The sequence below is a fragment of the Exophiala oligosperma genome (genome assembly GCF_000835515.1).
Source record: "Exophiala oligosperma strain CBS 72588 unplaced genomic scaffold supercont1.1, whole genome shotgun sequence".
NCBI classification, from domain to species: domain Eukaryota; kingdom Fungi; phylum Ascomycota; class Eurotiomycetes; order Chaetothyriales; family Herpotrichiellaceae; genus Exophiala; species Exophiala oligosperma.
The window spans coordinates 373,900-385,709 of NW_015622818.1; the positions used below are offsets into that span (position 1 = coordinate 373,900).

At 51.8% G+C, this 11,810-nt stretch overlaps 7 protein-coding genes across 7 annotated transcripts in view; 3 read left to right on the plus strand and 4 right to left on the minus strand.

The window, feature by feature from the left end:
- The window catches only part of PV06_00129 (uncharacterized protein), a 2,776-nt gene extending 1,254 nt beyond the window's left edge, over nt 1-1,522 (plus strand). The window contains exon 3 of the mRNA XM_016400595.1: nt 85-1,522. Within this exon, the coding sequence (XP_016267648.1) occupies nt 85-1,324 (1,240 nt within the window). The 3' untranslated portion in view covers nt 1,325-1,522. The remainder of the gene's footprint in view (nt 1-84) is intronic.
- Nucleotides 1,507-3,046, minus strand: PV06_00130 (uncharacterized protein). The gene is made up of 2 exons (XM_016400596.1): nt 2,602-3,046; nt 1,507-2,514 (listed from the first exon to the last, which is right to left on the minus strand). The coding sequence occupies exons 1-2, from the start codon at nt 2,717-2,719 to the stop codon at nt 1,577-1,579; spliced, it is 1,056 nt and encodes a 351-aa protein (XP_016267649.1). The 5' UTR covers nt 2,720-3,046; the 3' UTR covers nt 1,507-1,576.
- A 292-nt stretch (nt 3,047-3,338) lies between these two features.
- Nucleotides 3,339-4,879, minus strand: PV06_00131 (uncharacterized protein). The gene has a single exon (XM_016400597.1). The coding sequence runs from the start codon at nt 4,642-4,644 to the stop codon at nt 3,475-3,477; it is 1,170 nt and encodes a 389-aa protein (XP_016267650.1). The 5' UTR covers nt 4,645-4,879; the 3' UTR covers nt 3,339-3,474.
- A 114-nt stretch (nt 4,880-4,993) lies between these two features.
- Nucleotides 4,994-7,613, minus strand: PV06_00132 (uncharacterized protein). Its single transcript, XM_016400598.1, has one exon. The coding sequence runs from the start codon at nt 7,148-7,150 to the stop codon at nt 5,084-5,086; it is 2,067 nt and encodes a 688-aa protein (XP_016267651.1). The 5' UTR covers nt 7,151-7,613; the 3' UTR covers nt 4,994-5,083.
- Nucleotides 7,614-7,770: 157 nt separating this feature from the next.
- PV06_00133 (uncharacterized protein) lies at nt 7,771-8,932 on the plus strand. The gene is made up of 2 exons (XM_016400599.1): nt 7,771-8,556; nt 8,610-8,932. Exons 1-2 carry the CDS (start codon nt 8,132-8,134, stop codon nt 8,722-8,724), a joined length of 540 nt encoding a protein of 179 aa, XP_016267652.1. The 5' UTR covers nt 7,771-8,131; the 3' UTR covers nt 8,725-8,932.
- A 281-nt stretch (nt 8,933-9,213) lies between these two features.
- PV06_00134 (uncharacterized protein) lies at nt 9,214-10,840 on the plus strand. Its single transcript, XM_016400600.1, has 2 exons — nt 9,214-9,900; nt 9,956-10,840. Exons 1-2 carry the CDS (start codon nt 9,496-9,498, stop codon nt 10,253-10,255), a joined length of 705 nt encoding a protein of 234 aa, XP_016267653.1. The 5' UTR covers nt 9,214-9,495; the 3' UTR covers nt 10,256-10,840.
- On the minus strand, nt 10,405-11,541 carry PV06_00135 (uncharacterized protein). Its single transcript, XM_016400601.1, has one exon. The coding sequence runs from the start codon at nt 11,362-11,364 to the stop codon at nt 10,492-10,494; it is 873 nt and encodes a 290-aa protein (XP_016267654.1). The 5' UTR covers nt 11,365-11,541; the 3' UTR covers nt 10,405-10,491.
- Between the last annotated feature and the right edge of the window lie 269 nt (nt 11,542-11,810).

Below are 11,810 nucleotides of genomic sequence, written 5' to 3' on the forward strand. Positions count from 1 at the left end.
CCCCCCCCCCCTCCCCCCCGATTCCTTTCAAGAAAAGCAGAAGAAAAAAGAAGTATATCGTTGACACTTGACGTGGTATGGCAGCGGCACGACTGGCCTTCCCAAGGGGTGCGCCTTCACACTCTCCAGAGTCTGGCTGATGTGCGGACACTGTATGCCCATCTGTGACGGCCAACCTGGCGTGGATCAATGGTACAACAGCATGCCCCTTTACCACGGCACCGGCGGCATCTCGAGTTCGACCTCCCTGATCCAGGGTGTCAGCATAGCTCTTGCGCCCAAGTTCTCCGTCTCACGGTTCTGGAACGACATCCACGACAGCGAGAGTACCTTTTTCATCTACGTCGGCGAGACGGCGCGGTACTTGCTCAACGCCCCCGCCCATCCTCTGGAGCGCAAGCACAAGCTGCGTGTGGCGTACGGGAACGGTCTGCGACCCGACGTGTGGACCAAATTCCAAGACCGCTTCAACATTCCCGAGATTGGCGAATTCTTCAACTCCACAGAAGGCATGTTCACATTGTTCAACTACGACAAGGGCCCCTTTTTGGAGGCGTGCGTGGGCCACCACGGACTGATTCTCCGGAGGGCGCTGCAGAACGTCTACATCCCCGTCAAGATCGACCACGAGACCGGCGACATCTGGCGAGACCCCAAGACGGGCTTCGCGCAACGTATGCCGTACGAGGAAGGCGGCGAGATGATCGTCGCGGTGCCCAGCAAGCAGGCCTTCCAGGGCTACTGGCGCTCGCAGGCTGCGACGGACAAAAAATTCTGCACCGACGTCTTCAAGAAGGGCGACATTTACTACCGGTCAGGCGATGCGTTGAGACGAGACGCCGACGGACGCTGGCATTTTCTGGACAGACTAGGCGACACGTTCAGATGGAAGAGCGAGAACGTGTCGACGGCCGAGGTCGCGTTGACCATTGGCCAGTACCCTGGTATCGCAGAGGCGAACGTCTATGGTGTGCTCGTGCCCAACCACGAGGGACGTGCTGGTTGTGCCGCCATCCATCTAGACCCGAACTACACGGGCGCACCTGTGAATTGGGACGACCTGCTCAAGTTCACGAGGGCGAGGCTGCCGCGGTACGCGGTGCCGGTGTTCCTCAGGGTCGTGAAAGCCAGCACACACATACATAACCACAAGCAGAACAAGGTCCCGTTGAGGAAGGAGGGTGTCGACCCGAACCTGGTAGGAACCGAGGTGAAGGAGGGCAAGGATGATGTCTTTTTGTGGATCCCTCCAAAAGGGGACGGCTATGTTTCCTTCAGCCGAAAGGACTGGGAACTGTTGGAGAGGAAGGAGGCGAGGTTATAATATACTTGCCATCTACAAACCACCGTCTAATCCAGCTACTATGTGATGACTATACCGAACACGATGAAAGGGAAATTGGTAGATACAAGTACGAGTGCGGGAGATATATCTCCCTGACGTGTTTGGAAAGCAGAATTAGATCTCTTTAGAGATAGACGATGGATGATTCATGTGCATACACCGTAGGCAGAGTTGGGGGAAATAAATACATTACTTTCTCCATTCCAACAGTGCAGTCGCTAGTGGTGGTTATCATCGGTGTCTATTATGATTCACCAACCCATCTTGACTTTCCTCACGTCCTCTTGCTTCTTCTTCATCTTCTCCTTCTTCTTGTCTTTGCCGCCGCACGCTGGCCTGATCGACATGCTTTTCCGGGTCAAACACGTACATCGGCCATTCGAACCCGACGGTCCGCTTGATCGCCGTGGGTAATCTGACCCAGATCCCAGGCGGCAAGGGGATGAGAATACTGGTAGTGTCCAACCAGGCCTTGTGTCTCGTCCAACCGTCCCCTTTGGGTCCGTCCTTTTCAAACTTTTTCTTCGCGCCGGGGCGTTCTTGTAACGTCAGTCCGGACACGAAGAGCAACAGGAGCGTCAAGAACAGGGCCCCCAGGAGACTCGCGTACTGTGCCGCGTAGGCTCCCGACCCCGACGGTACGTGGCCGTAGGCACTGGGCGAGATGGCCATTGTGAAAATGGCAAACTGTACGACAATCTCACCAAAGTAGTTGGGATGTCTGGACCAAGAGAACAAGCCGACGTCACACGTCGCGCCTTTGTTGTCAGGGTCGCACCGGAACCGATACTTTTGAACATCGGCAACGGCCTCGACCAGAAACCCGACGGCGAACATGATGACGCCCGCAATGTCCGCGGCAGTGCCGAATGTCGGGGCCGCGTACGCCGTGACGCGAGGAGAGTTGAGGATCGTGACGGGGAGACTCACAGTCCAAACCCACAGGGCTTGAAAGGTCCAGAAGCCCAAAAATGGGAAGAATCGTGACCGTTTGTCGTCGAAGCGGGTGTCGGAACCCGTCTTGAGGATTCGAAACAGTAAAAACCCAGAGAGACGAGCCGCCCACGCCGCCAGACAGAGGGCCGTCAGGATCTGGCGGGCCGTGTGCGTGGCCGAGAGTGAGAGTGTCAGGACACAGAGAATGATGAAGTTTGTACCTCCTGCGAAATCTGGAGAGACGTAAAGGTTGTACGTGTCAGAATATCACCAATGACTGCACAAAGTCTTTGAAAAAGTCACGGAGTCAAAAAACGTACCTGTCAACTTGTCGAACTGACAAGTGTAGGCGATGGAGAATCCGAGAAGTTGATATCCGACCGTCACCAGAAATGTGATGGCAAGATAGTAATCGTCGAGGACATGATGGACAGCCATTTTCTGATCGAGGCGTTGGACGGTGTGAACGAAAGCAACCTTGTCTTCAAGTTGTTTCACTTCATATGTGGTGGTGGGAAACAGCGTCACTGACAACTCTGTAGTATGCTGGATCTTTCTGCATCAACAACGATCGTAGCAGGTTTGACCTGTCGATTCGATGTCGCTTGATTTTAAACGGACGTTGTTCCATGCACAAGGATGTAGAAGTGCCACGACCAGGATTTTTTTCAGATCTTGTCGCGTACACGGACGAACTTACCTCAAGTCGTGGCTTAGCCACGTCTTGTACCATACTTCCATGACACAGGCATGTGCTCATAGCTTGTTCTACACCTCATCAAGAGATCTTGACCGTGCGTCGCATCGCATCGTTTGTGCTGTGAATCTCCAAACAATGATGACGTCGTAGATTTTTGCGGGAGATCGAAACGTTCCCGGAGGAACTGTTGATCGCACCGTCTTCGCCTTTCCGAGTAATGATGAATGAGTAAGCGTAGCCTCGCCAGCCTTGACGATTTAGGAGTTACCGAACTATGTACAGGCACTCCTTAGGCCCCTATTCACTGCCCCGTCTACTGGGGAGGACACTGAGATGAAAAAGTCATTTTGTTGATTAATTTTCAAGTTGAGAGATCCATTTGTAACCAGTTTAGGGTATCGCTATTACTACATGATTCCATCAAGTCTAATCGCCGCGCTCAAATACGCCCAAACAAACATCGTAGAGAAAAGAACTAAGTCGATGTAGTAACTCAGTACCCGGCCTTTTTGAGTTCTTGCTCGGTCCAATCCCACAGTTTCTTGCCTGCCTCGGCGTCCGTTGCCCATTTGTTGTTCTGTAACTTCCCGACGGGGGTGTAATACTGTCCATTCTTCAGCTCTTCCTTCTTCGCACCGGCCGAAAGCCACAAGGTGTTGAATGCTCCCGCCTCGATGGACTGGAAGATAAGTGGGCCGATCAACTTGGATCCGTACCTGACGAGCGGGTTCGTCTGGGAGTTGGCGGCATACAGGTCTGTGTGGATCATACCAGGGTGCAGCGACACGGCGGTGAAAGCTGGATACCGACGTGCGAACTCGGCCGCGAACATGATGTTTGCTGCCTTCGAGGCCCCGTAGCGTGCCCATGGGCCTTGAGCTGAGAGCTTCTCCGTCGATAGGATGGTGTCGAGCTTGGGACCAAGGTTCCACGCCTCGGACGAGAGCGAAATAACTCGGACGTCTTGGTTGTATTGATTTGCCGTCTTTTGAAGCAACGGGAGAAGAAGCTTGGTCAGCAGAAAGTGGCCGACGTGGTTGGTGCCCAGCTGGATCTCCTGTCCCGAGGCAGTCTTTCCGGCGGGGACGGCCATGATGCCGGCATTGAGAATCAAGATGTCAAGTCTGTCGGTGCGACTGGCCACTTGGTCGGCTGCTTTGTGGATGGACGGCAAGGAAGCCAGGTCGAGTGGTAGGAACTCGATGTCGACACCTTGCGGGATGCTGGATTTGATGGAAGCAATGGCTTCGTTGGCTTTGGCTTCTGTGCGGGATGCTAGGAAAATCTTGTGCGGGTTGTGCTTTGCGAGCTGGAGGACAGTTTCTTTGCCCAGGCCAGCATTGCCTCCAGTAACGAGGATAACCTTGTCGCTGAGACTGGGGATGTCCTTTTCGGGGTTGAATGATTTGCTGGTGTTGAATGGCCACATGTTGACAAGACCAGGGAAGAATATTTCAATGGCGGTCAAAGGATGAGTTGCGTATGGCAAGGCTAGCCCTGTAGCTAGATAGAAGAAATCTTGAAGGTTCGAGAGGCTTGGAAGTATCGCTTTGTCTGTGATGCTGGGTTTCTGGGTTTCGTTGTTGGATTGTCCATCCTTTTGTACCTCGTCGACCTCCGTGTCCTTCGGGACTCCTTGGGTTGATGATGGTGGTGGCGCCATCAACGCAAGAATGTCTTCCCGTCTCCTCTCGATAGCCTACGTGCATAGAGTCCAAGAGACATGTGTTACCTACCTTAGTAATCTAGTAAGGACCACTTGTTTACGGACATAGCCTAAACAAAGAAATGGAGAGTCGGGGAGTGGTGGACGTAATAGAAGGCCCTGGTCGGTGCGGAGAAAATCCAGGGCCGGTGTGACCAATGAGGCGATTTTGCATTACGGCCGCAACCCGGACAAGATCAACTGGTCATCCATCCACCAACTACTTCTTTCGTTGGCTTATGATGCGAGACTAAACAACAACTGCAGGACAGAATACAGAGTGGTGTCTGCTGTCCCCCAGCTCTCATTCGTGGGTATCATCAAATCATATTTGTCCTTCGTCAGAACTCCTGTTGCTATGCTAAAATGACAAACAATACCTTGGCACTGTCACAGTCTAGTAACAGAAACCCTCCACGTGAAGATATATCCCCTGAGCGCCGGTTCCTTTATGCACCGCTCTTTCATCCGACAACGCAACCACACTTCGTCGCACATCATCCTGTAGACCCTGTGGTCCACAGACCACCACTGCGCTTTCTCCTTCCGCCTCCTCCAGGACTTTTCTGATGATACTTCTAGGTTTTGGCCGACCAGCCACCATTTTAAGGCGTTGTGTAGGTACAATTGCCTCTGAAGCATCCTTCTCATTGATGGAGGAGGAGGAAGAGGATTCTGCACTTGATGATGCTGCACAGCAACAACATGTTTTTGGTTGCCCATCCTCGTCGACGGTGCTTCTGCAGCAACAGGTTCCGTCAGATCCGCAACCATCCTGGACGTCTTCGTTGGAGGCAACCGAGCGGACATCAACCTTTTCATCTGTGACTTTTTCCTTTGCCGTTGCGGCCTGTTTGGTCTGAAGAGTGGCAATCTCTGCGGTGCCATGTGCCGATGGCTCACATATTGCCTCACTATTGGATGCTTCCAATTTATCGTCACAAGTCACGTAGATGCTGAGGTCAAGCTCCTTGTCCGAATGGCCGTCATGTCGCCGGACTTCGTCAACGTCCATCAGTGCGGTTTCCAACTGTTTCTGAAACCAGGACACTCGATCGCGAGCTTTCACCACCCAAATAAATCGAATACGCTTCGTAACAATGCCAGAACCAAGGACACCAGTCTTCCACCGCTGTACGATGTCGCGCATTAACGGTACTGTGAAAGTGGCACCAGTACTGCCGGCAAAGAGACAAATGCTATCAAACTGACGCAAGGGTCTGATTCGACCATATGGACCTTCGACTCCAACAAGCTTTTGTCGGGTGACAGGGAGATCTTCGTGACTTGGAAGGCCCATGCCCTTTTGGGCGAATCGATGGAAGCGTTTTGTACCACCTCCTTTTGCTTGTACTAGAAATTCCAGCTTCTCATCAGACTGGATCGAGGCAATGCTGAATGGATGACTCTGCAAAGGGACCACCGTATGGCAGGAGAGGAAAACGTGTTGTCCCGCTGTCCACCTCAGAACCGGCTTGTCGATAGTAATTCGCGTTATGTTTCCTGGCAGGGGCGTCAAAGTTGCTCTGTTTGCCCACAGCCAGTCCCTTCCTGGCAGCTGTCGATGGAAGAAGGAAAAATTGGCGAAAAGCGTGATAACAAATCGGAGGACTCGATCGAAGAAGAAAATCGCAACACAAGCCCAGACATAACCCGGGCCATAGTCGACATGGATTATCACGCACCCGATAAATCCAGAAAAAAGGATGAGATGAACGACGAGGAAGACCTCGTAACTCAAGCGCCGCATTGGTGCAAAGGAGGTCGCCACGATGGCAGTCAAGATGCACCAGGCAGCAAAGCCAGTTTGTGTCATATTGTCTGTGGCCAGCTTCACTTTGATGTAATCGTAGCGTGCCCAGCTTCTGAACCAGAATCCAAGATGGAAAGTAGCCGTCAACCAGAGAACCCGGGCCACCCATCGATGCAACCAGCTGAGGCGTTCGTAGCCGACGCCGGACAGGAAGCCAATAATGTTTTGCTTTCCCGCGAGAAGGAATATCAGAGGAAGCTGTGTTTGAGCCATGCATCCACACCTGTAGGCGATGTTCTCCCAACTCCATTGATCCGTGGTGTCGTATCTATAGAAGCAGAACACACAGACGGTGATGAGATATGACAGGACCACAATGACCTTGCCTAGAGGAGGCGAGCGGATTTTAAGCCATCCAAGTTGATAAGTTGGAAGTGAAGAAGCATTGATCTCGCGACTAATGGCTGTCATTGTGGCGTAAAAGGCCCAGAGGAAAGACTTTGGTTTCGCATCAAGGCTTCGCTGTCGTTGCCAGAGGAGGATATGGTCAAGAATATTCAGAAGGGTCGCGAAAGCAATGACAGAGCCGATGACCACCCAGAACATTTTCTGCATGTAGAAGTAGCCTGGGACATTGTTCCCAGCGCTCATACTTCCCATATCCATATCCCCCATATCCCCGCCATGATCATGTCTTGTGAGAAGAGACATGATTGTCGAGTAGTGGAATGGTCAGAACACCACAATGCTCTCCTCCAGGTGTTGTCATACAAAAGGACCGCCGTTCAAAGAAGCAATCACCACAAGGGGGTTTCGTCCCTTAATGCCATAGACGCCGTCAAGTACTTGATATTTGTCGTAGCCCCTAGACGAAGACTGGTAGGATAGGCCGGTCTTTGGATCTAATGGCTCGTGAAATAAAACAGGACTCTGAGCAAGATATGACGGTGTAATCTTCTTTTCCTGATCGTAGGTGAGAATAGAAACCTCAAAGCTCAGAGAATCCTGCCAGGGAAAACGTGCTCTGTGCAAACGGCGGCCGAAATCGAGGTCCTGTATGGAAAAAGGATCAATCGGGACCAAGGAAATCCACCGGGTCAGCAACTGAAGGGGCAAATGGAGGGCGCGAAAATGAACAAAAAAACATGCTCAAGTCCAGACGCGCCTCTCACCACCCATCGCATGAGTGTCTTTACGGAGACAAAGAACAGGGGAAAAGTGGTCGAGTGGTGGACTGTGCATAAAGCGGATTCTTCATGCGCCTCAACCGCAGCTAAAACCTGTGAAGCCGACAAACTTGCTCGCCAAGAACTTGCTCAACTCTGGTCGCCCTCAAGACTTCACAAAGCCAAAGCAAGTCAGATCAGTGAAGTCTGTGTCGAAGTGGACACTCGATTGCCGACCCAGACACATGCCTCTTGTCGATAACAATAATGTGGACACGCCGAATCCTACTTGGTACTGTTGACCGGTGAATGAGTACGCGGTCGATCTTCTGTAACATGCTCAACCTTTGACTCTGTCGACCATCATTAACACAACAGCCTGCAACCTCTTGAACAGCAGGATCCTAACAATTGCACCACGTATACTACTCGTACGGATTCAAAATCACTACCTTTACAACACAGCCAAACTTCTCATCACCTCCTCCTCAACCCAAAAACCCCCGAAGAAACATATTCCATCACCATGTCGCACTCAATGTCCGGCATGGGCCACATGGACATGACCTTCTTCACTGGCCACACCACTCCTCTTTACTCAAACTCATGGACACCATCTTCTGTAGGAGGCTATGCAGGCACCTGTATTTTCCTGATCCTTCTCGCCATCATGTTACGACTTCTCTTCGCGGCAAAGGCACTCTGTGAACAGCGATGGTTGGCTAGTGCGCAGAACCGACGTTATGTGCTTGTCCGTGGGAGGTCAACGGAAGCCGGCAGGATCGATCAGGATCCTGACGCCAAAACCGGCTCGCTGGTGACAGCGAACGGGGTGGAGGAAAACATCAAAGTTATACAAGCATCGACTGGAGCAGTGGTGCCTTTTCGATTATCTGTCGATGTCCCTCGTGCTTGTCTTACAACCCTCATTGCCGGTATCTCATATCTACTGTAAGTCAAAGCAACTGTTTTACGAGGTGTCGACCCTATCTGACTTCTTACAGCATGCTGGGTGTTATGACCATGAACGTGGGCTACTTTCTCTCGGTGCTGGCGGGCGTTTTTGTTGGCGAACTGGCTGTGGGCAGATATGCTCAGATTGATGAACATTTACATTGAGCGACGCTTAATGATACTCGTATATTTTGTAGCCAAAAGCTCAAGAGCCCTGATAGAGGTTGCTTGACAGAAGATTCGTTTTGCAGGCCTCGTCTTACTAGTCGTTGTGGTTGCCCTTGTTGGGGTCTCCGGAGACCCGTCATTCTCACTATCCTCATTTAGAATCGGTATAGCTCTTGGGAAATCAAATTGATGATTGTATGACACACGCACGAATATTCATCTCGGCAGATTCATTCTACACTCTGCTCATTCCACTTGTGCCGCTACACGGGTGTCTATCACCAGCCTTCGAAGGGAATGTGATGTGGAGCTCTCGTCGACCCCTGGCGAAATTCGAACCCCTGTTCCCGCGCTGTCAAGCTAATAACCAAAATAATGTGAGCACGTTTTCGCTCTCCACCACAAAATGTGCTCTTTCCAACCAACGACTTCAATACTGTACGTGCCTTCCGCTTTGCATCAAGGCTTGAAATGAAGAAGAACAGGTAAGCTTCGACAAGCAAGCGAAGCTCCGGCGCCATACTAACAGGTAAGCCACCACTTTGGCGGTCTGAAGGGCACTATACGGATACCTACCTAGGTACCGGATTTGTCTAGACTTAATGCTCCGTTGCTGCACGCCCTGACATACTTCTTCGTTCCTTCGTTCTGTGCTTTTGCCCTCCATTAAACTACCCAGTTCTTCCCTCTCTTTCTGTACCTCAACCTTCTTCAAATCTTGCCCTAAACACTCAGGTCTACTGATTCTTCATCGACACATACGACACAATGGTTCCTCAAACACTTCTTGCGGCCCTCTCGCTGCCTCTGCTGGCCACTGCTCACTTCCACATGCTGTACCCAACCCCGCGCAGCAATGTCGAGGATACAGAGCCTACCTTCCCATGCGGTGGTCATCCAGTCTCTGAGAACCGGACGCTGGTCTCGGAGTCGGTTATCCCAGTAGCTCTGCAGATGGGCCACGATCGAACTGTCATTCAGATGCTACTTGCATTGGGCAACAACCCTGGCGACAACTTCAACATCACTCTCGAACAGACCTTCCAGCAACAGGGCGAGGGTGATTTCTGTTTGCCTACGGTCAAGATCCCTGCCGACTCGAACATCACCGACGGCACCAATGGTACTCTGCAGGTGATCACTGATAACGAGGGCGGTGGCGGTCTCTACATCGTATGTTGTCTCCTTAGATATGTTTGGATTGCCGTTGACTAAAGAACTTGTCTAGTGCGCCGACCTCACGTTCACATCGGCTCCCACGGTCCAATCCCTTCCAAGCGCTTGTACCAACGGCACGGGCGTCACGGCCTCCCCACTCTCTTCTATCGTCAATGCCAATGTGACAAATGGAGACGGTTCGCCTCAGGGCGGCTCGGGTTCTGGATCGTCTTCAGCCTCGGGCAGCGCAACTCCAAGTGCTACGGCGAGCGCTTCATCCAGCGCCAAGACTGGCAATAGCGCTGCCGTATTGACCGCTGGTTGGGGCGTCTTGGGTGCTGCGGCCTTGGGAGCGGTCGCTCTGATGTAATGATGTAAGATGACGAGGAACAGAAGACAAAACACTCAAGTTTGCGAGCAGTACTGGAGTTGCAGACACAGTTCACGACCAGACCATCTCCAACAAATAACTTTCTTCGTTTGGGATCTGCTTACACTGCCGACACTACCATGCAGAGTCTTTCAAGAATGAAAATGACTGACGAAGCGTCAAATTTCCAATAAGAATTGATCTCCAAAACATCTTCTGTTGGACTAATGTTGTACTTAAGGCCATGTCTCAACCAAATTCCACTCGCCTATAGTTTCACTTGGTTGTCTACCACCTGGCCCACCGACTTCCTCTGACAATGTCCAGATCTGTCTTTTGGCGTTGGCTGGGTCGGTCAGGTCCACTGCCTCAACCTGTTCCGGTGTGATTATGCAAACTCGGAAATTCTGCCTCGCCAGTGGTTCATCGGAAAGATGTCCTGCCTTTTGGCCCAGCCCTTCTCCTGCTTTTTCATCCTTGCCTAAATCTATTGCTTGGCCGGGTTCGGGGTTCTTAAAGGAGCCTCTCATCATAGGCGAGAGATTCTCAAAGTGGTTCTCGGTCTCACGCTTCCATGACCAATCCTTATTCTTCTCCGCGTGACCGTTTTTTGTTCGCATATATCGACCGAGCTCGGCCTTGACAGTGACGGTCCCCGAGTTCTGTGCTTCCTCGCCGCCTTCAATATCATCGGGCCCAATGATCCAACATTTCCCCCGTATACGCCATTGGGTCATTGTGTCCTTGACCCAATAGACTGCCTCCACCGGCCCACCTCCTCCAGAACCTGATCGGGACTGTGCTAGATCTCCTTTGCCCTTGCCGGTGGCAAATATGTCGAATGTCTTTCCCATGCGGGCGTCCGTGGTGAAAGTTGGACAATCAGATTCATAGATGGCAGGATTTTTGGGAAGTTTGTTATGCTCATTCTCGGGCAAAGTCGCCCAGAAGCCACGAAAGATACAGGTTCGCACACGGGGCAGACCATCTTTCGTGACCGTTGCAAGCATGAACTCCGCTCCCGATCCACGATTGCCAGCACTCTCCTCAAGGTGTTCCTGGAATAGTTGCTTCCATGGCGCCGTGGTGGTCGCGGTAGGATGAGACATGGTGGAAGCGAGGCGGGTTAAACGACTCACTGTTCTGGATGCCAGAATGAAGGCGATGTGGATGTATTTTCTGGTGTGCCCTTTTTTTCAATCTTTGTCAGGTCATTTTATCCCTTCTATACCCGACCTAAGAGACTGTTATTGCTGGTCCATGACGCGCTGATTCTCTTGTTGAAATCATTGCCCTAGGAAGATGACGTCGGGCAGCATCAATCTGAATTCGGCGAGGTGCGGGTAATTACCTACAAGACTGAAGAGGGTGTGGCTCGAGTGCCGGGACGTGGCTTGTGCGGGCTTATCAAGCGGAAGCCTTGTCCCGCCCGGCGACCCTAAAGCGCGTTCCTGGCGAGGCTGAAGGTAAACTGTGGCTTGTATCTTTGTTGCCCGGAAACACCATGAGTAAATTGAGGCCAGGCCATACACACCATGGTTGACACTAGCAGGCA